Source organism: Mesocricetus auratus, unplaced genomic scaffold (genome assembly GCF_017639785.1).
Source record: "Mesocricetus auratus isolate SY011 unplaced genomic scaffold, BCM_Maur_2.0 Super-Scaffold_100029, whole genome shotgun sequence".
In the NCBI taxonomy this organism is placed as follows: Eukaryota; Metazoa; Chordata; class Mammalia; order Rodentia; family Cricetidae; genus Mesocricetus; species Mesocricetus auratus.
In genome coordinates, this window is record NW_024429210.1 from 6342898 (window position 1) to 6366669 (window position 23772).

General features: G+C 37.9%; 1 protein-coding gene across 1 annotated transcript in view; it reads left to right on the plus strand.

Moving 5' to 3' along the window:
- Positions 1-23772, plus strand: part of Sim1 (SIM bHLH transcription factor 1) — a 69119-nt gene that overhangs the window by 18980 nt on the left and 26367 nt on the right. Inside the window, exon 9 of the mRNA XM_005070407.4 lies at positions 22785-22953. Within this exon, the coding sequence (XP_005070464.1) occupies positions 22785-22953 (169 nt within the window). The remainder of the gene's footprint in view (positions 1-22784; positions 22954-23772) is intronic.

The window sequence follows — 23772 nt, forward strand, 5'->3', positions numbered from 1 at the left end:
ACACTGCTTTTAGAGGAAAATCACAAGTGCTGTTGTAGGTGATTTATAGATCGTATAGAAGGAACTAGTTTTCTATGTAAAAACTCCAATTTCTGTGTTGCTAAGAACAACAGATGGAGACAATCCAGATTTGTGGCTGTCTACTAATATCTCCATGAATTTGTAGAAAAGTTGGCCAATGCTTGAAGGAGAGCTACTTAACATCAGAGAAAAATGTGCTCCGCATTGTAATTAACGAAGATCCCAAGCTTCTTGTTCTTGTTTGCACACTGTTCTCAGTTAAATATTGTGAGAAGCCTCATAATTTTCACAATTAAAAAGATTTTAAAGCGTTAGCATATTTGGTGAGTAGAAAACTTTATATACCCTTACTTTAACCAGTGAATGTTAAAACACTCTCAAATTCATTTGTTCTTTCAGATAGGTAAATGGTGCTGAATTAATTTCAGTGTTAGGATTTAAATTTGTTTAAATTTATTTAAGGACCAGAAATATTTCTATTGATAATAAGATTAGGAAATATGTTTAACAACTTGACGAAAATATATAATCATCAAAATCACTCCTCTTTTAAACATGTCGGATAAAGGAAGGCCCTGCTGTCTTACTGCATGGTGTTTCAGCTGCCATGAACTTATATGTGGAACTATCTGGTTGTGTCTGGAAAATACTGTTTCCTCAAAGTTAACAATCATCTCTGGCTCTTGACAATCTTCTGGTCCTATTTTTAGAGACCATCCCTGAGTCTTTGGGGGAAGAGTGGGATGTGTATGTCCCATTTAGGATTGAATGGTCCATAGCCTTAGGGTTTCTGTGTCAATAGCTATCTACTGCAAGAAGAAACTTTTCAATTAAGGGTTGAGAGATGTTCTGATTTGTGGGTATAACAATAAGACATTAGGAGTCATTTTAATACTATGTCCATTTAGTAGGATAATAGTACGAGTTTTTCCCATAGGGCCCCTAATTTATCTTGCCATAGATTCTTGGCTTCAATGACAATGATGGATATGGGTTCCATCTCTTGGAGTATACTGTAGATTCAATTAAAAAGTAGTTGGTTAATACCCATAATATTTGTACTGTAATTGTACCAGTTTGAGTATCTTGCCAGGTCCATTATAGCTCTCAGTGCTCTCAGCTAGATGAGCTATTACCTTAGTCACCTTTTCGTTATGGTGACACTATTAAAATTGTACCTTAAAGAGTTTTGAAATATAAATTATATTGCTAACTATGACTACCCTATCATGTAATTGAGTATCAGAATTTATTCTTCCTATCTAATTATAACTTTATACCCATAGACTAATCTGCCCTTATTCCTTTTATTACCTGAAGCTAGAAGTAAAGGTTCTGTGTCAATGACAGCATCTTTCCTTTTTCTGTATGAGGGTGAGAGTTGAGTTGATTTAGGGGAGGAAAAGTCAGAGAAATACAGTTGAGTTTAAGTGAGGAAGGCCTGTAGTGGTCAGCCCATCCAGCTTCAAAATGAGCTTCAGTGTGAATTCACCATGGAAGATTAAAAATCTGCCTTGGCATTGCTGCTTCACAACTGTGTGTTCAGATATTAACATTTTGTGCCTAAAGCATAGTGATGGCATCTTATCAGTGATAGTTAATTAACAACATGAAATTTCTGCCTCAAGCCTTATTCAGATATTTTTAATAATCACAATGTAGGTCACAAATATTTTGTTTTTTCCTGATTTCTTGCATCTCTCTAGAATACAGATCTGTTATTGCTATTACTCATTTAATTTTTGCTACCAGGTTTAATGTTTTATGTTCTTGTAAAACACATTAAATCAGACTCTAGTGAATTGCTAATGCAAGTAATCCCATTTATAAGATTCGACACAAACTATCTTTTGTGGAAGTGGGGTATTTCCAGATTTTGTGTGTGTGTGTTTGTGTGTGTGCGTCTTTGTGTGTGTGTGTGTATCTGTGTGTGTGTGTCTGTGTGTGTCTCTGTGTGTGTGTCTGTCTGCATGTGTGTGCTGTGTGTGTGTCTGCATGTGTGTGCTGTGTGTGTGTCTGTCTGTCTGTGTGTCTGTGTGTCTGTGTGTTTGTGTGTGTCTGTGTGTGTTTGTGTGTGTGCCTGTGTGTGTCTGTTTGTGTTTGTGTGTCTGTGTGTGTGTCTGTTTGTGTCTGTGTGTGCCTGTGTGTGTGTGTGTGTGTCTGTGTGTGTGCCTGTGTGTGTGTGTGTGTGTGTGTGTGTGTGTGTGTGTGTGTGTATGGTTCAATGATTTTAGTTGTCCCTTGTGATTGTACTTGAGTGCTGACAACTTCCACAAATCCCTTCAGCTACCGTGCTACTGTCTGATCTCTGGGAACCTCCTGTTTCCTCCTCCCCTTCTGGACTCCACTCCTCCCTTTATTGATGCTGTGACATAAAGGATACAGATGGACAGGCTCTCCCGCTTCCTCTCTGGGTGATGACTGCTTGAGTCTCTACTAAGTGCTGACTAGCCTCACCTTTTCTCTGACTTTCTTGTCTGTTGGTGGGAGAAGCTTATTTGGTGGTTGAGACATGCAAACATGCTTCAAAATTCAAAAGGAGTTTTATTTCAATTATAGGAAAGCATGCTTTTGTTTCCGTACAGTCTCTGTTTTGGGGAATACTGTTATATTTGGTATAAGCTCTGAGTCTGTGGCTGGACCTGGTGATACAAACCTGCAGTCATAGCTGTTCCAGAAGCTCAGGCAAAGGCATCACAAGTTCAAGGCCTGTCTGGGCTACAGGGTAAGTTCAAGTTCAGTCTGGTAATTTAGTGCGATCTTTATGGAAATAAAATACAGCACAGCAGCACAGCAGCATAGTGCTTCCCTAGTATGCCTGAAGTGTGTGTGGCTATGCATACCTTAATAATTTACTAAAAGGTCGCTACTGTTCTTAGTGTTTTTCTCTCTCTGTGCTTTGCTCCTACTGGTTTATGATATGTCTTTCCAGATAAGCAGGTGGTGATGAAAAATTCACTGGGTTAAAATGCTGTGTGTTATAAAAAATGACTTGACTGTGACTTAAATGAAATGTGGAAATTCCTGATGAATACCTATAATGAAGAACCTGCACATTTTGTCTTGGTTGACAGACACCCTACTCTTTTTCCTGCGTTCTGGGCATTCCAAGGTCCAAGGGTCTGAAAAGGAAAGGAAATGTTTATGGTGATGGCAAAGTCCAGAGGGTTGAGAGAAAGCTTATTTTTTGTAGGACACTGACAGTGTTTGGGGTCTGACCAGGTCTTGAGTTTTTAAATCCTTAAATCCACAAATTTGGGTATTCATAAATGTCTCCTTTCTACACAGTTCCTTAACTCTGCAGTCTAAAGGCTATGCCGCATGTGTGTGTGATTTCCATGGGTCATTTGGCTCAGCAGTTGCTGTTGTGAGGGCAGGAGAGATACCTGCTTGGTGGAAGGGCAGCCAGGAGGGCCTCCTCTTACTAGGATGCCTGAGAGCACCTGGCAGAGGTTACGTTTCTGGAGAAAAGGAATATTTAGAGGACGAAAGTTTTTACTCCTTCTCTCATTTAATTGAAACCAGTAGCTTTTTAGTAACTGTAACTCACTGCTGTTAGTAACTATAATTTCAAGCACATAAAACATGAAACATTTGCCTTTTTGGTTTTAAATGGGGCCTCTTGTCCTTGTTGTTTTTCATGGCCTTTGCATGGCTGTATGTGAAACAAAGTTCTGGTCATCACTCGAACTCAAGTACTATACAGTTGACTTAGCCACACAGAAGAGAAGAGACCCATCTAACTTGACAAGTCAGGTTGGCTCAGTTTGAAATGGAGCTAGGAACTCTTGTACTGTTTGCTGAGGGCACAGAGTTCAAGGTGAGAGTGAAGTTTCAGGGAAGGGTATGGGATTTAAAGGTTTGGAATCAACAGGCTTAGGATCTTTTGAGAAGGACCAATGAGTTGGGTCCATTTGCCTCATACATGGCTCTTCTCTGCAATTACTGGAAGTAAGTATTTCTGCCTTTCTTCACTCTGAACCATTTTGCTGGAGCTGGGCTTTTAGCTATCATCATTGGACGCTAATCTTCTCAAGGATGTTGTCTTTTCCAAATTATTAGTGGTACACATTCAACATGAATTTAATAATAATTTTTGCACCTATACACAGAACATAGTTTTGTAAGTTTGAGGTATCAGTATTCTAAATTGAATTTGAATACTATTAAGAAGAATGTACAGTACTGCCATATATAGTGGTTTTATTGAAATTAATTTTCAGAAAGAAAGTGTGAGATACGTATTACGACAGGGAAGTAAGTGCAAGGTCAGTGTGGGACTTGATCTGGATCTGCAGGGCCAAAAGACTGCATTTGCCTCTCCAATTCTCTTCTTACACAACTATGGTGCAATCTAACCCCTAGGCTTCTCATTAGAACACTTCAAATCCTGGAAATTCCTGACAAGACATTTGAAAAATGTGTTACAAAATGAGCTTTCAGTATGTACTATCATACAAAATAGCATAATAGCCAAGAGGCTATTGATTATTCTCAGTGTTGCCACTTACAGCTCTGTGAACAGGCAAGCTGCTGAACTCTACCATTTGTAGTTTTAATATGTATAATGTGGGCACTTTCCTTCCTAGAGTCATTCTGAAATTTAAATGAAATAATGTGTGAGGGTATTGACACTGAGCTCAATTCAAAGTAACATTAAGAAAATGTCTATTGATAGAGTGTTTATTTTAATGAAATAAAAAGTGTTTTTCAGGATACTAATAAGCCCAAAACAAATATATATGAGTCTTGAAAGAAGAGGAGTGTAAGTTTTAGGAAGACAGGACTTTGCTTAGAAATAATAAATCAGTAGTCATTTTGGTGCATTGTTAGGTCCTTCAGTTTTTAGTAGTCTTTATAAATGATTTAAATTAAAAATGATTTGAAAAGATTTACTGAGTACCTGGTGCCACATCGAGTTTGAGGCATATCAAAATAAGTGACCAAAGTCTTTGGGGTTTGGGGGTAGGAATGGAAAAAATGTTAAGTACAACTTCCCTATAGGCCTGCTGATGAAAGGCCGGTACTCCTATCTACATAAGAAAGAGAGAACGTGAGCTGCCCAGGCCAGTCTTCCCTGGCCAGGTGATGGGGAAGAAGCAGAGGGAATGCTAGAAGTTGGGCTTATTTGGAGGTGTTCTCTGCCCTATACACGTGTGTGTGTGTGTGTGTGTGTGTGTGTGTGTGTGTGTGTGTATGTATCCAATACAACAGACATCCTGGCTGGCTACAATCATAATTCTCACATGGACATTGTGGCCCTTTGTATCTCATTACTTTGGGGAAAAGAAAGCAGCTGTACCTGAATTAATTTTTGTCCTTTTAGAGTGATGTTAAGTTGATTTTTTTCTAAATGGGATTTCTCAGTATTTTGTGATTGATACCTGAAAGGATTTTAATCACAATGCATTTTTACACTGAAAAATCACTCTAGATTATCTTTGTAGATTTACTGCATTTTCAGAATACTGTCAATAATTTTCGGTTTTTGTTACTTTCCCTTATTTATTGATTCATTTTTAATTTTTTTAAGGCATAGCTTCTCTACATAGCTCTGGCTGTCCTGAACTCATTATATGGACCAGGCTAGACTTGAACTCACAAAGATCTACCTGCCTCTACCTCCAGAGTGCTGGAACTAAAGCATGCACCGTCACGCCTGTCTAGTTTCAGCACTAATCTAAAAAGTATTTTCTTTATAAGGTATGTTTCCCAGGCACTGCTGCTGTCTCTGAGAATTGCTTGGGAAGGTTACAGTTAAGGAGAAAGATGGGATCCTATGGGAATGGCTGATGCAAGGCGCTCAGGGAGAACAGGTGACTCAGTCAATGTATCTTAGCTAGCTAGCACTGTAAGCAGTATACTGACCTGACCTGCAGTGGATGGCATTTTTGGTACACTCTTCATAAAATGGTGATGTATTAGGGTGAAAAAAATGAAGTTGCTGCTCTATTTAAATGCCTAGCATTGTTTTTTTTATGAAGTAAATGGTGATATCTTGCAGATGTTTTGCCAAGGCCTACAGAGATACTACTTCTTTTAATTTGAGATCTCCACAGAATGAGTCTTTCTGACATAATTGCATGCATCTGGATCTAGTCAGCTACCATGCAATATCCTCACACCCCATGCCCTATCCCATCATCCCCTTTACCAATTTAAGCATCAAAAGTAATGTTATTTTTCCTTTAAATAGCAGTTGATAAATGTCTTCCATTGAACATCATTTTGTTTAGAATGTCTAGTATTTTATCAGGATTCAAATGGGAGCTGCTGTCTTCACCAGAAAGATATTTTTCCTGTGATTGATTGTAAAGTGGATAGAGCCCGGCGAAGGATCTTTCTTTCTCAGGGATTTCTTGTTCAAACAGAATTTGTTGTATCCACATCAGCAAAGCTGTGCTAATACAGGCTGCTGGCCAGATCTTGGAAATAGCCTCATTATATTGAACTGGGTATCATAAAGGTAGCCATTAAGGTAGGATTCTCTCAGTGTTTGTACTTTGAAACCCAAGTCCCTTGCCGCTTTTAACATTTCATCAATAGCCTCCGTCTCTGGTAATGTACCCTTAGAAAGCGTGGCTCTCATATGTCTCCTACCCATTGCAAAAGTAGAATCAGTGGCTTTCAGGGGTCTTCGGGGTTGGGGGCTTGCTGTTGTTTAGTCATCATTTATGCTCTGTGTTTTTGGAGACTGTAAGGTGTTCTGGTGACCAAAGGGTAAAAACCCAGGAAATTTACTTTGTTCAGCTACTCATGTGGTTGCTATTGCTGTCCGAATATGTGGCAGGAAAAGAACTACCTTTTCCCTTCCAGATCTAATGAAATTCAACTCAGAGTTCTGCATTTTAATTTTCCCAAACCATTAGGAGATTGACAGTGTTGGAAGTCACAGTATTTAGCTTCACTGTGGAAATTATACAGCAGTTCTACCAAAGGGAAGCATTGACTGGGTTGTGTTGTATTTGGGTTCTGGACCCCATGGGGGTCAGGAAGAGTGAGGCACACAAAGGTAAGGGCTCCAATTAGAGCCTGTAAAGAACTAGCAGAGTGTGGTTTAGTGTTCTATTGTGAAAGCTAATTGAAAACTGGGGGAAATATTAGAGGAAACACAGGCATTTTACAATTTAATTTCTTTTCTGTTAGTATGCCTTCTCAGTTGACTCAATGAATCTTTTATTATAAACAAATTTCTGTCATAAGAATCAGCTTAATTTCTGTTGTGATAATTAAGGGGATTGTAAGGGATACTTTAGATTGAAGTTCTGTCTAAGGCAAGTTGGGAATAGTGTGAATACTCAGAAAATACTTTCTCAATGCCTGCTGCATGCCAGGCTACTTGGTAGGGCTGTGTGTGGTGTGACACAAGATGACAGCAGAGATGCCAGACTTTCATCCAGTCAAGTTTCAGAGTGTCTGATGTAGATAGACCAGAGACGGTGTGCAGAAATACTAGATATGACATGAGAAAATGAGAGGAATCACGAACACCTAGAGTTTTAGGCTGGCAACCTGGGTGATATGGTACAAAGCAGTTTTGCAGGCAGTGGCAGCAAACAGAGTTGTGTGTTGGGATTTGATGCCTGGAAAAGTCACATATTGGACGTCAGTTCTGGTCGAGTGGAAAGGTCTTGAGATAGTGAATGGAGATCATCAGGGCATGGGAAGTGAGGTCAGGAGGAGAACAAGATCACCAGTGATGAGAGAAGGGATGCTCCTTAGGGGAATGAACAGTAGCTCTGCAGGTGCAGAAGAGCAGCTTGAGAGGAAGCAAGGCTCTGAGGAAGCATTGTGGTGGAGCTCCTTTCTTGTTCACCTGCTTTCCATCTTCTGCACTCCCCTTTCACCTGATCACTTTGATATTTTCATCCCAGGGAACAACTGTTACGGTTTTCAAAGTATGTCATCCCTCCCGGCATGGCATCAGCATCCCTGGGGAATAAGTAAAAATGCACATTTCTGGACTGCATCCTAGACCTGCAAATAAATGAAAAAGGGTAGAGTCCAGCATGTTGTGTTTTTAACAAACTGATTAGATGCTCTCTGAGGTATGCTGGAAGTTTGGGGGCTACTGTGTTCAGAGGGGGAGTTAGCAGATGGGAAATGCATTATCATTTCTTTCTGGGCCATCTAAGGCTAAAGAAATAAATGTATTTTACTGTCAGTCAGTAGACCACTTCTGAGTCATTGTCATGGGAAGCCTCCCAAATATTGTAAATTATAACAATAGTAGCTACCTATTCCTCCACTCATGACTGTGTACTTGGTTTAGTATTGTAATGGCTGACTTCAACTAGACAAAATGAAAATTAGCCATTTCAGTGGGCTACCAACCACTGAAACGTTTCTTTAACACAAGATCCTGTCCAGATAATTTAAAATGATTCTTGAGGCACACATTTGATGAATTATGAATTTTTATTCATAAAATACACCTCAAATTTATTTTAGCTGTTTAAATAATGGAGTTTAATGTATATTTAGTCAAGCATTACAGTAGTAAGGGCTTAAAGAGATTAGAAATAAATGAATCCAATTAAAGAACATGTCCCAGAGATTTGATATGTCATCGGCAGAAGAGAACTGTTTGCACAGCAACTGTAAAGAAATCATTAATGATTAACTATCTAGAAGAGGGTTAATCAAGAATAAATGTTACAGGACATACTTTAAAATATTTAAGTTAAACAAACAACTCGTGCACATTGCATCATGTCATCATTTCTGCTGTCTTTTCCCGGAGAGTTCAAAGTCTGAGACTCAGTGTCTGTGACATAGGAATGCAATCTCTGTGATGTGTGGAGCAGGGAGAACTTTCCAACAGCACCAGGCATGTGGCTTCTGGGGTCTCTTCAACATGAGGGTCTGGAGGTAGCATTTGGGGAGCCTATAACTTTAAATATGGAATCAACTTTCCAAAGTGTAATAGGTTGATTACAGTCTTTTGACCACAGTTTTTTTCCTTTCCTGTTTCTTGAGCCAAAAATAGTTGTGCTATGAAAAAAAGAAAAAAGAAAAAAGAAAACCTCCCCCAAATTGAAAGCAAAATTGTCTTCTGTTGTCTGCTTTAATGTATATAGATCATTATTCATGAGGCCAAACCTTTGGAATATTCCTCAGTACTTTGTGCTCTCTTTTCTTACTTTTCAATTGTAGAGATGTTACAGTCATTAACAGAGTGCAGAATTTATTTCCCTGGGAATTAAAAATTTTATTCCTTCTGTCTCCTTCCATATAATTTTGGTAGTTAGAAAAGAATAGTTTAGGATGAAATGACTTTAATATTCTAGTTTTCCTAAATATTATATATGCCTGAATTACAGTTTGATAAAATAAATGAATTTACTACAACAGTAAAATATGACTTAGGATCTCATAGGATTTCAGAGTCACTATTAGTTATAATCTGGTAATTTAAAAAGGCCTCACATAAATTCATTTAAGTGGTGGAGAAAGATGGTTCTTAGGTAAAGGCACTGTTTATAAAAGCAGAGAGTTTTGGGGAATGACTATGGTACAAACACGAATCTACTTATTTGTATGAGATGATTTCATTTCCAAAGGTGCCTTAGCGTAATTCTTACCAGACTGTCTTTGTCTGTGAGCTTCTCAGTACGGAATCCTCCTTATCATCTCTTTCTGCTGGGCTCCATAGGCGCCTGAATATGAAACATAAAGCAGGTCTCTCTGCTGCCAGGACTTAGCGGTGGCTAGGCAGTAACTCTGCCAGAATACAAAGAAGGTCATGCACTGTGTGTAAGAGTGACTCTAGAATCCAATTAAAAAGTTTAGTATAGGCACAGTCATCCCCACCTTAATCTGATCATGGTTTAATGCAATCCTCTGATTATTTCAATCAGTGACTTTGGAGCCAAATCAGTTGTGTGTTTCTCTTTCCACGTTTTGCCTGGGTAATTTGATCATTTTCAGCTGTTTAAAAAATAGCTCAGCTAGGAAATGTGGCAACATCTTTTAAGCATTGTCGTGAAGCATAATGTACCCAAAGAAGCTCCGGAATGACCTGCAAATCCAAAACTGTCGTATCACAAGCAAAAGCTAAGTTTTCTAAAAAGAAAATAGAATGCAGTGTGGTGTTTGGGAGAAACATTTTTTTGTAAAGAATCTGGAAACAACCTGAGCAATGATGTTGCTTGGTTCTTTGTACATACATTGCTAGGTTGTGATTCCTAAGCATGGTGACCTGGCTGCAATGATAGAAATGATGCTAATATATTTCTCTGAGGTGGAAAGTTGCTTTCATTAGTCTTACAAAGGTGTCACAGAGAGCTTTTCACATGACAAGTTATTGACTTCATGAATAGTTGTGGTGCATGTTAAGGGAAGGCTGAGGAAGGCCAGTGAATTGATCATGACCCCATTTTTTTCCTATTGAAATTTGAGTTATGCCAAATATGTACCTGGCTATTATAAAGCTTAAAATAGACTGGATGGCTAATTGTGAAAATTGAATAATTTTTGACTGCGATGAAATAAGATTACTTTGGTCTGCAAATATGAGTGAGATTGACATCTACAAGTTCAAATGATTGCATGCTACTCGTCTCTCACTGCTTTCAGAGTGTGAGGTACCCACCCAAGAATGTCTGTAGCTCTTGTACAAATTATAAAAAGGAGAGAAAACCAAATGTAAAGCATTCTCAATAATCTTTTGAAGAATGTATCATGTACCATATACCAATACTTCTTCAATATGCCAACCATGTCTGGAGATCACTATGAGCCACCCTTAAAAAAGATAAACTGTGGAGCCCTGAATATAGCATATCTTAAGAATATATAGCATATCTTAAGAATATATATAGCGTATCTTAAGAAAGCTTGAAGAACAGTACCATGTCTTTTTTATTGTTGATAAAAATCACCTAACTCATGTTCCTCAACAAACACTTTGGAATCCAATGTCTGTAGAAGCTGAGTATTTTTTTTTGCCTTACACCAGGAGGGGAGTGTTAAATAAGCAGCTTCATTAAGCATACATGTAATCTTGAGCACATGTGTGGCATGGGAATTGCTTCACTGGAGGACAGGAGAGTAGAGCCACACTTCTCCTGGTGTCCGAGTTTGGAGGAGGGAAATGGGACTTGTAATCCCCATAAGCATCTAGCCTTTTAAGTGGTATAAATGAAATTGCTCAATTTAATAGAAGTCTAAAAGTAAAACAAATGCTTTGTTCTTCCCAAATCTGCCACTTGGAGCTACTCTTGGCATCACATCAACTGCTTCAAATGTCTTTAAGTGGGTATTTTTTTTCTATTATGCTTTTCATCCTAACATATCAATGGAGCTGTTGGAGTTTTGAGTAGAGAAAAAGCAAGACTGAGTTACACTGCATGATTGTGTTACTCTAACGATTCCATGTGCTTACTTACAATAAAGAACTTATCTTAGTATTTTGATCATATGCACTAGAGCTTAAACACTGAAATGTAACAAGACTGAAATGCATTTGGGATGAAAAGGGAAGAAATACAATGTAAGGAGTGTTTATTTTTATTTTTTAGAATTAAAACATTTTTTCCATGCAATATATTTTGATTATGTTTTTTCTCCTCCCCAATTCCTCCCAGATCCTCCCTATCTCCCTACCCACTCATGTTTATGATGTTTCTCTTTTTCAAAACAACAATATTCATAATGAAATGCTTCTAAAGTGAGGTATAGTGGTGGGGTGAGAAGTTAGGAGATAATATTGTTGACTGTTTGCTGTTCCAGGCACTGTGCGGCAGGATTTTCATGCATGCCGTCCTGTAAACCTCACTGTGTCTTTATGAGCCAAAGACTAGGAATGAAAGCCTTCATGGCAGGGTTAGTAACAGACAGGCTTGGCTTTATATTGCTCTGCTTGATGTTGTGTTCATCTGCCAAACTTGAGCAATTATTATTATTTTTTAAAAAATTAAAAAAATTTTTTGTCTGAGACAGTTTGCTTCATGTACATCTGTCCACCACATGCATGCCTGCTGTCTACAGAGGCCAGAAGGTCCCCTGGAACCAGAGATGGTTGTGAGCTAACTTGTCAGTGCTGGGAACCAAACCTGGATCTTCTGGATTTAAACTGCCTAGCCATCCTTTCAGCCCCTAGGGTGATTATTTAATTTTTTTTTGTTGTTGTTGAGGATCAGAATAACATTTTAATTAGATCGTCAAAAGTATTCATATAATTCTTACATTTGACAATTATGTGAATGGGCACAATTTTAAAATGTATATTAGATTTAAAATGTTAGTATTTCTACTATTGAAAGCTATGCAAGCCAGGTGTGGTGTTGCATGACTTTAATCCAAGCACTTCCAAGGCAGATCTATGAGTTCTAGACTAGTATTATCTATAGGGAGAGTTCCAGGACAACCAGAGCTACATAGTGAGACCCTGTCTCAGAACAAACAAACAAACAAACATGCATACAAACAAAAAGCTATGTAAACATTTTAGAAAAATTTAAAAGATATCTCTTTTCCTAAGTATTATATTATACATATTTGTGGGGTAGGTACATCCTTATATTTCAACACATGTATGAACTCCTCAGTTGAATCCATGTAGTGACTATCGTGATTAGTGTTGCAGTAAGCACAGGAATCTAGGTACCTATTTTTATACACTGGTTTCATTTCTTTTCGACTTTTATTTAGTAGGGTGATAGCTATGTTATAATGTAGCTCTATTTTTAGTTTTCCAAGGAGCCCTCATACAGTTCACTAATTTGCATTCTCATCAGCAGTGTGGTGTGCAAAAGTGTTCACATTTCTTTGCATTTCTAGCAGCATTTACTGGTTTCTGTTTCTGTTTTGTTGTTGTTGTTCGGTTTTGTTTTTAATACTTCTGACTGCAGTGAGAGGATATATTTTTTTGTGATCTGGATGATTTTAATTTGTATTTCCCTGCTAGTGATATTGAATCTTTTCCCTGTGCGCTTGTTGACTATTTCTAGTTCTTTTGAGAACTGGCTATTCAGACCATTTGTCCAATTTTAAATTGTCATATTTGGGAATTTCTGTCAGTAAAGTTTCTTGAGTTCTTTATATATCCTAGATAGTAGTCATCTGTCAGTTGCAAATACTTGCTTTGATTTGAAGGATTCATTTTCATTCTGCAGGTAGTTTCATTTGCGGGCAGAAGCTTTTTAGTTTGATATGGTCCCATTTTTCAATATTTTGCTTTGTTGACTATGCTTTTGAGGTCTTCTAAAAACAAAACAAAACAAAACAAAACAAAACACTATTGTCTGTCATGATGTCTTAATGTTTTCTCCTGTATTTTCTTCCAGTTGTCTAATAGTTTCTGACCTTTCATTTAAGTTTTTGATCCATCTTGGATTGATTGCTTTTATATATTGAGATTCCGAATTTTCAGTTTCCAATACATTTGTGGCCGAGCTACTATCCCCAATTAGTCCATGCAGATGCTTTTATTCTAGTACTGTGCTTTTTGCCTAGCATAGACCTGAAGCAGATCTTTTCTTTTTTTTCCCTTAGGTATAAAGAGCTTTATTTATTTATTTATTTGGCTTTACGAGATAGGGTTTCTCTGTATTGTTTTGGAGGCTGTCGGATCAGCCTAGCCTCGAACTCACAGAGATCCGCCTGCCTCTGCCTCCCGAGTGCTGGGATTAAAGGCGTGCGCCACCACCGCCCGGAAAGAGCTTTATTTTTTACTGCTTTAAAATTTTTCATACAAGGTATTTTGATTATATTCTTTATCCTCTTCCAAATTCTAGCAGATCCTTCCCATCTCCTTCTCCATCCAGCTTCATGCCTTTTTCTCTTGAAAAAATAATCCTCAAAAAACAAAAGCTGAAAAAAAAACTAAAAATACAAAGCCACCAAACCACAAAAACTGAGAAAACAGAACAAAAAAGACAAAGCTACTAAACCACCATCATCACCACAACAAAAAGCACTCAGAAAATTACGGAGTTCGTTCTGTATTGGTTAGTAATGCCTGAGCAGGAGGCCTGTCCTGGGCTGTAGTTGCATATCTAGTCTAGTGTCACTTCACTGGAGAAAGCAGATTTCCCTGTCGAAGCAGGTATCAATTGCCAGTTGCTTCTTGGTTAGGCTGGTGTAGCATATTGGAGATGAGGTGTTGTGATACATTTAGCTTTGTTCTTTGTGTTGAAGACTATTTTCTCTGTTTGGGTAGGGTACTTACATGAATTTTAGGACAGTTTTGTATTTGTGTGAAGAAAAGCCTTTATATTTTTTTCTGTAAGCTGAATAGGGACTGACCTAGTGCTTCTCACAGGTATAGCAAGTGATCTACCCTCGATTTACCCTCCCAGACCACTAATCGTATTTCTGGTGCTATTACACAAGATCTCTAAATTGCTTTGGGTAATGTGGAAATTACACAATATTAATTATTGCTATCCATAAACATCATGAGCTCTTTTCAGTTTTTGTTTCTTCAATTTGTTTAATGTTTTGTAATGTTTATTGCAGAGGACTTACACTCCTCTGGATTAGTTTACTCTTTTTTTTTTTTTAATGTTTTTTGGTTCTTTGAGACAGGGTTTCTCAGTATAACAGGCCTAGCTGTCCTGGAACTCACTCTGACTTCAGAGATCCACCTGCCTCTGCCTCCTGAGTGCTGGAACTAAAGGTGTGCACCTCTGTAGCCCAGCAAGTTTACTTAAAAATATCCCTTGTCGATAGAGTTGCTTTATTTGATTTCTTTTTTCAGCAAGTTAGCTCTTTGTATATAAAATGCAATTTTTTCAGACAGTGCCTTATTCTGTAGCCTAGGCTAGTCTTGAATTTATGGGAGTTCTGCTGCTTCATCCTCCTAAGTATTGGGTTTACAGGCACAAGGCAGCCAGTTATTTATGCTGATTGTGTTATTTGCTTTCCTTATATTTTGACCAAATCTGATGGAAGCAACTTAAGGGAGAAAAGTGAGTTTGGCTTTAAGTTTAACAGGAAGCAGTGTGCCATGGTAGGGAAGGCATGGTGACTGGAGTGTCTTTGTCTCTAGTGGTAGGAGTATGTAGTGGTAACTTCTTGCATACTGGTAGATCAGGAAATAGAAAACTTAGGTCAGACTCAGAAGTTAGAAAGCACTTTCAAGGCCCATCTCTAGTGACTCAGTTTTCCCAGGTAGGCTCTCGTTCAAAAGGTTTAGCAGTCTCCAAAACAGTATCATCATTGGGAGACCAGCTGTTCAAACACATGAGCCTATGGTGTAAATTCCCCATTTACTTTAACTTTGATTTTGAATCATATAACCTCACCAAATCTATTTACCATTCTAGCAGTTTTTCCATGGAGCCTGCATGTTTCATGTGGTCTGCAAACTGGGAGAATTTGATCTTTTCCCCTCCCTACTTGTATGCCCTTTCTTCCCTTCCCGTTTTTATTGCTCTGGGTAAAATGTCCAGTATTTTGTTAAATAAGAGTATTGGAAGAGGATCCCTAAACCTAAACTGAGGAAATGCCTGTAGGCAAACCTGTGAGGCATTTTCTCTTTTTTTGTCTTTTCCTCAAATATTTTTATATAAAATTGGAGAATTAGAACATAACATCAAAGACAATTACATTTCAGTTCAATTAAAATTATTCAAACCTTTTTGTGTACCATATACTAAGACAGATCCAAGCTACACAATTAAGACACACTTTGTGGCTGCCCTCAAGGGATGTCACTGCTACCAGGATTCATATACAATTTTCAGAGATGAATAGGAGATAGATATATGGATATTAAATATGGATCTCAAAGTCCCTTTATCTATATCTTTTTTTTCATTTTTTAAATTTAAATTGGAAACAAGCTTGTTTCACACATCAATCCCAGCTCCCCCTCCCTTCCCTTTCCCCCTGTCCCTCTCCCAGGCCCCTGAGCCCTCCACCCAATCCCCACTCCTTTCCCCAGGGAGGGTGAGGCCCTCCATGGGGGATCTCCAGAGTCTGCCATTTCATTCAGAGCAGGGCCTAGGCCCTTCCCCAGGCATTTTCTTGATTAATGATTGATGTTAGAGGGCCCAGTCCACTATGGGCTGTACTATCCCTGGCCAGGTGGTTCTGGGTTGCGTAAGAAAGCAATCTGAGCAAGTTGTGAGGAGCAAGCCAGTAAGTGATGTTACTCCATGGCTTCTGTATTAGTTCTTGCCTTGAGTTCCTGGTCCGGGTTCCTTTGATGATAGACTGTAATGTAGAAGTGCTAACTGAAATAGGCCCCTCACACTCCAACTTGCTTTTGGTGTTTTATTACAACAATAGAGCCCCCAAGTCAATATCTTTTTTTTTTCTTTAGGTCTTAGGGAAATACCTTCAGCTTCCCTCCCAGTAATATGGTTTGTCTGTGAGTTTGTTATATAGTTTTTATTATGTTGAGAAATGTTCCTTCTATACTTACTTACTTGAAAGTTTATATAATGAAATGGTGTTTAATTTCTTCAAATTGTTTTTCTGCTTCTATTCCGGTGATTATATGACTTTTGTGTTTTATTTTTTTGGATGGGATGAATTACATTTATTGATATGCATATGCTAAACTATCTCTGCATTCTTAGAATACAGATCATGGTGCTTAATATTTTTTCTTTTTGTGTTTTTTGAGAAAATTTCTCCCTTTTATGTAGCCCTGGCTGTGCTGGAACTCCATATGTAGATTAAGCTGGCCATGGATTCATAGAGATCCACCTGCCTCTGTCTCTCTGATGGGATTAAAGGCATATTATGCAATACCTGGCTTAATCTTTTTGCTTATTTTATTTATTATAATTGCGTGGGAGCATATGTGACAAAGCAAATGTATGGAGACCAGAGGACAATTTTGGGGGGTTGGTTTTCCACTTCCACCTTTATATGGGGTCTGGGGTTGAACTCAAGACACTAGGCTTGAGTGGAAGGTATCTTCACAGGCTACACCAGCTTGCCCACACCTATATGTCATCTTTTGTCCTGATAGATTGGGTTACTGGTATTTTTTTGAGGATTTTTAGGTGTATATTCATCAGGAAAGTGGAATGTAGTTTTTTTTGTGTTGTTGTGTCTTTGATTTTATTACTGGGTTAATGCTGGTAGGATAGGATGAATTTCAGAGAGTTTCCTTATTCAGAAAGACCTTGTAGAACTTGATAGTGTAGATATGTGACTTCTGGAATGTGAGAGTATAGAAAAGAAAAAATGAGTCTTTTTAATTCTTTCTGATAGACATAAATTTCCTGTATAGAAATAGGTCACATTTGCAATGGTGAGTAACTTTTGCATGTGTTCGAAGACAGGTATTGAAGGGCTCTTCTGTTTTCTGGTGGACAGAAGTGCATTTGATGGAGTGGTCAAAAGTAGAAGCTCTACTTCCTGTCAGAATATGATGTGCTTGGCTTTCTATTTTCTAAAAGAAGGCAGGTCATACAGCTCATTAACCCATCAGGGTAATTTTCCCAGTGAGAAAACCTACTGGTTTTAAGTTATTAATATTCATTGGGTGGGGAAAAAGTCTTTTAAAGTTGTATAATTGTCTTTCTCTTCCATTTATGTGATGTACTGTGCATATGCCTTCAAAATATATAAAATATCTCCTTGCTTATATGTTCTAGAACTTTAGAATTTACTGGGGAAATCATAATAATAATAATTTGAAAAGAAACGTTAGAATAGGGGAATTTTTATGGATTCCTCTGTACTCGCCTCAGGATCAGCCTTAGTGCCTCCTTCCTTCTGAGACATAGAGGCCTTCTGTACACTGATCACTACAAACACTCTAGAACAGAGCCCCACAGCAGAGACACTCAGTATGCATAGGAAAAAGTGAGATGTAAGATGTTGGGGGAAAGAGAATGTCCAGAAATCAAAAGCTCAGTTTTGGGGTTACTATTTGGATAAAGTGAGGGACTAAAGAAGGAAAATTTTTGATATATTAGAAGAACAACAAATCAGGAGTTGTGTTTCTGAATGAGGACTACCCATGTCTGCACTATCTTCAGAAGGATCATATTAGAGAAATACAGTAATGTGATCAGACTTCCTAAGCTTAGAAGACAAGGTGTAGGACTTCTTTTAAAATCTTTGTTGTTTTTATAGAAGCATATTTTTGCTCTCATTAAATGATTTGATTAGTCATTGTCACATTTCAGTGGGTATTGTTTCTAGGACTTCCCCATAGATACCCAAATCTTTGAGGTCCCTTGTATCAAATGTAGTATTTGTATATAATCTTATGCTTTCCAGGTACTTATAATTCTTAAAATAATATAAATGCTGTATAAACAGTTGTATAAGGAACAATGTGGAAAACTATACTGTTCAGGATAGATATAATTAAAAATATTCTCAGCCGGGCGGTGGTGGCGCACACCTTTAATCCCAGCACTCGGGAGGCAGAGGCAGGCGGATCTCTGTGAGTTCGAGGCCGGGATGGACTGACAGCCTCCAAAACAATACAGAGAAACCCTGTCTCGTTAAAAAAACAAAAAAAATATTCTGAACCCAATGATATGTGGCTTCACAATTGTGGAACTTGTAGATGAAGATGCTTATATCAGGCTTCTTTGAACCACCAGCTCCCAAATTATGACATAGAGACCTACTGTTAATTATGAAAGTTAAGCCTTAGCTTACACTTGTTTCTAACTTAAATTAACCCATATTTTAAAATTTATGTTCTTGCATGTGCTTGCTGCCTCATCTCAAATTTGCCCATTCTGTTTCCTCCCTATCTGGCTGGTGATCCTGCCTTTCTTCTTTCCAGAGCTCTCTCTGTCCAGAAGTCCTGGCTATACTTCCTACCTATCTATTTTTTTTTATCAAACCAATCATAGTGATATATCTGGACACAGTGTAATAAAATATCTGTCAACATTTCCCCCTTTTTGTTAAAATAAAAAGGTTTTAACTCTAACAATGCAAAACTATATATAATAAGAACAATTATCAAGTATGAAATACATTCACAATGTCCAGCTCATTAGTATTTGGCCCATATCTTATCTTGGTGAATCCAAATTTTTGTACCTAATTTACTTTCTATCTTAACTAAGGGAACCTAACTATATTCTTCAACCCCATCAGAGATCTGAGAAGGATATAATATTACCTGAATAAACAGGAAAAGCAGAGCAACTTCCAATACTAAAAAATGACACAGACATCTGGTTACCTGTACAGTTACCCCAAGATTCCTTAAAGGATTGTAATATTTGAGCATCCATCATCAGCCTACAGGCTTAGAATATCTGGTAGACTTTTCTGTGTCCTCTTGTCTATTTTGGACAGCATGCTGTCAGCAGTTGAGGCAAAGGTAGTTTCTTTACCCAGTGGTTAACTTTTCATAATAAATATAAACTCCATGTGGAGGTTCTTTGATGCCAATCATTGTTTTTTTTTAAAGTAGATTAGTGATGCTAGGAGCGGACATGTCTCACTGTCATGAGAAACCTTAGGTTATTAAAACATCTTGAACGTCATATTCTCTGAAGTGTTTGAAGATCACCCTCTATCTGCAAAAAATATTTCTGTATGACCTTGAGAACATACCTAACATGACTGTAAGTTTGATTATTATGGATGACCAACTATTAACCTGTATTAGGGACCATTTACCTTGCTAAATGAGCTGCATAGGTCCAATACCTTAAAGGAGAAAAGAAACATATATACAGTATAACAAAAACAATCTTAAATTTGTATCAATATACAAAAATACATACCAATGTAAAATATTTGAGACTAGTAGTTGTTTAAAAGTGGACTCAACAATCCACCCTTTTATCCCATCATTTCTACACTATATTCACCCTTTTCCCTTCAGAAAGATATCCCTGAATCTAACCTCATTTGCTTAGTTTTAAAATGATTATTACCAATAACAACTTGTAACTAATCCCCCTAAATGATGACAAACATCCATAATCCACGAAATGTCCCAAAGCCACTCATCCCACCTCTCGGGAATGTGGGTAGTTTTGTCTAGACTGCTTCCTGTTGTCTGGGGGCAATCGCATCTTTATGGGACCTTGGAAAAACTAATCATAATATTTGTTGTCCAGTTTCTGTGCAATGGGAAAGTACAAGGCTTATATGTGGTCCTTGCTGGAGTGTCTATGAGGCTGGATCATCTTAGATAACCATGTTGAAGCTGTTCTGGATGTAGAACTCTGAGGAAACTGTAATGGAGACCCTCTGGGAGGCTGTATCATCTGGGCCACCCATTTTCATTGGTGTCTGGTCCCCTTGCTCTGTCTTGTAGTTATGCTAGGTTTATTTCTTTATGTCTGAGTCTGGATTTTCAGGGGAATCTTCCCTGATCAAACCTGGTCTCTATCAACCTTGAATGAATCCACAACCTTTTGTTTTCTGTGACAAGAAAAGTATAACCTCATCTCCAAAGCAATACATTTTCTGATTTCCATTTTGAAGTTAAAGCATTCCTAAAGTATCTAGACTGGCTTAATTCAGCAGTTCCTCTTACAATCCCATGTTTCTCAGCAGCTGTCATTCACTCATCAGTAATTAAAGAAATTCAAAGTCAATGAGACACAATATATGATGCAGACTCTGTGTATTTTAGATATTTGTGTGGCTTATTCTTTTAATACTATTTTATCCTCTCTTTAAAGACTTAATGGTACTATTTATAAACTACTTTCTACTATTACTGTCTATACCCATTTTTTAAAAGCCTACACACAATTTTAAAACACCTAACCTGTTTAGAGTTGTTTTCCCATCTAGATCTGCCTTACTAAGCACCCATAGCATTCCTTGATTAGTGAGTCAGGTGCCCCATGGTTCAACTTAGCACAGCAGGCAGAAGCCAGTAGCAGTACTTCTGTATGTCAAGTACCAGATCACCCGAGAGTCTGCAGGACTAGCAAGTCACATCCGGATCCCTGTCCAGAATTTTTCTTAGCTTTTGCAGTTTCTATGTAGTAGGCTCTTTTTGGATCATTAGCCCCCAAATTATGACAGAGACTTATTATTAATTATGAAAGCTTGGCCTTTGCTAATGCTTGTTCCTAACCAGCTCTTGTAACTTAAATGAGCTCATTTCCATTAAACTTTGTGCTGTCACATGGCTTGTGGCTTTTATCTCTCCTGCATGTCCAGTTGGTGACCCTACCTTTCGTCTTCCCTGAGACTTCTCTGTCACTAGAAGTCCCATTTAACCTCTTCCTGCCTAGCTATTGACCATTCAGCTCTTTATTAAACTAATCACGGTGACACATCTTTACACAGTGTACATGAATATTCTGCAATGTTCCCCCTTTTTTGTTAAATAAAAAAGATTTTTTTCTCTCTAACAAATGCTGACTGTGTCTGATGGCTTACTGTTGTAGTCTGATGATACATGTCATTGTACTGCCAGTAATAAAACTAAAATTCACTGGAAAGATTCCTTGCTTGAATTATGCTTTCCCCTTTTGAGTTTTTGTAGTAGCTAAAGCATAATTAGTATTTACACTAGCTCACGTGCTTATAATGTTCGTTTTTCATAAACGAATTCCTAAAAATTATCTCCCACAGTAATTTTGAAGTAAGCATGTTTTTCCATTTGCCTTATTTTACTAGTCTCCTAGAAAGGGAAAAATGACCATAGGATAAATGAAAGTAAAAATGAGATAAAAAATAGAAGAATCTAGTAAACTTGTACAAAATGCCTGTATGAATGCTTCATGAGCATTCTAGAGCAGATTGCAAATTAGACTTGGGTCTTTTTTTAAAAACTTCTAGTGCAAGAAGCAAAACATGATAAGATATATAGTTCACAGTGTTCCAGAGAGTAAAAAGACTGAATCAGTTGGCACATTCCGGCTAGTTCTGGAATCCTTAAGAAATTTCTCTCACAAGTGGTGATAAAGAAGGCTATTTGAAAAAAATATTTTGAGGGATTAGAGGGAAGGGTTGATGTTCTCTGAAGAAAATTAGAAGTTTCAAGTGACATCTGATGATTTCTGAAATGCCTTGAGGTTGCACATGTGGGCAGGACCAAGTAGACTTCATAATGTAAGCTCCTTGATCCCTTCATATCATTCTGCAGTCAGTATGTATATTGTTTTTCTCCTGAGTAGATTATAATCTACTACACATTCTAGTTATTGTCTCCATTCTCATATCTCTGTGTAGCACAAAGTCTGGTGTATCAGGACTGTAATAAATGTTTACTAGATGAATGAAGGAATGGGAAAAATCTGGTGGTAAAATGTACTCTGAGAGGATTGATTTAGACTGTTGAAAGGGATTTAAGGGATTTTTAGCTAATTTGAAGCTAAATAGCTATAAGAATACTTAGAATGTTTATCACAATGATATTGTTGTTGATGATCTGGTTGTCTTCTGAGTTCACTCACATGAAAAACTTTAGGACAGGTTTAATAACTCATATCACACCATCCATGGCATAAAAGCTCATTTCATCACTGAACACCCATCTTTTCAGGAGAAGGACTGTGGGACTTGCTGAAGTTCACTGGGGCAACTCAGCAGATTTCTCTTGAGCCACTAGAAAGCCAAAGGACTTTCTGAGTCATTATGTTTACTGTTTAGGTTTCTAATTAAAAATACTTACCTGGGTAATTAAATGACACTTATTTTCTATTTAATAAAACCAATAAAAGGCAGCCACATTCGCATACATTTGTTGAATGTGAACCATTTTGGAGATAACCCAGCTGTTTGGTGAAAGCAGCTAGACAACTAACTTTTGCTTTGTTTTTCATGTATGGAGTACTGCAGCTTCTAATGAGTTGCATAAATCTATTCCTTGTTGTGGCTGACTAAAGGTTTTTTCCTCACCCTTGCAGAGACACAGAATACAAAGGACTGCAGCTCTCCCTGGACCAGATTTCAGCCTCTAAGCCTACCTTCTCTTATGCCAGCAGCTCCACACCCACCATCACTGACAACAGGAAAGGGGCCAAGTCTCGGCTCTCCAGCACCAAGTCAAAATCCAGAACCTCCCCATATCCTCAGGTAAGTACATGGATGCTTTACAACTTTTCGTTTTTTGAAATGGTTTGATCTTGAAGTTGATGAATTATATCATCTAATTAATTATGCGTTGTTGATAGATGAAAACTGATATGAGGAATTGTGAATTGATTTTGTGTCTGCTGTGTTCATGGGAGTTTAGTTTAAATCATCACAATTTCTTTGATATTTGTATTGATCATACTTCCTGCTGTAACTCTCAACAATGATTAGCCTGGAAGATTTAGCTAGCATAATAAAACATGGGAAATAAGGGCTCAACAGAAAAGTTAAATTAAGATGGGAATGTTTTTTTTCGAGACAGGGTTTCTCTGTTTTGTTTTGGAGGCTGTCCTAGAACTCGCTCTGTAGATCAGGCTGGCCTCAAACTCACAGAGATCCGCCTGCCTCTGCCTCCCGAGTGCTAGGATTAAAGGCATGCGCCACCAATGCCTGGCCAAGATGGGAACTTTAAAAGAGAAAGATTAGAGATTGAAGCTAGGAATGAAGAATGGCTTCAGCATGAGATTTGCCCACAGATCGCATGAGGGGGAAATGGTTCAGAAAGAAACTTTCAGACAACAGGGAGGAAACAAGTCTCTCTTCTTAACAAGGCAGTGAGTGAGATGATGACATCCAGATGAGGTATTCAGAAATACTGAAGTGTACGTTCAGGAGAAATGGGTTTTGGAGGGAAAAGAAGCTTTTTGTGACCTGTGTGTGATAAATAGAAACTAGATTTTGGCAAGATGTGTTTTCAGCTTCCTTCCTGGAGGAGGTAGCACAGGATTGAGGATTCCCCACTTCCTGTGTCCTCTGTCC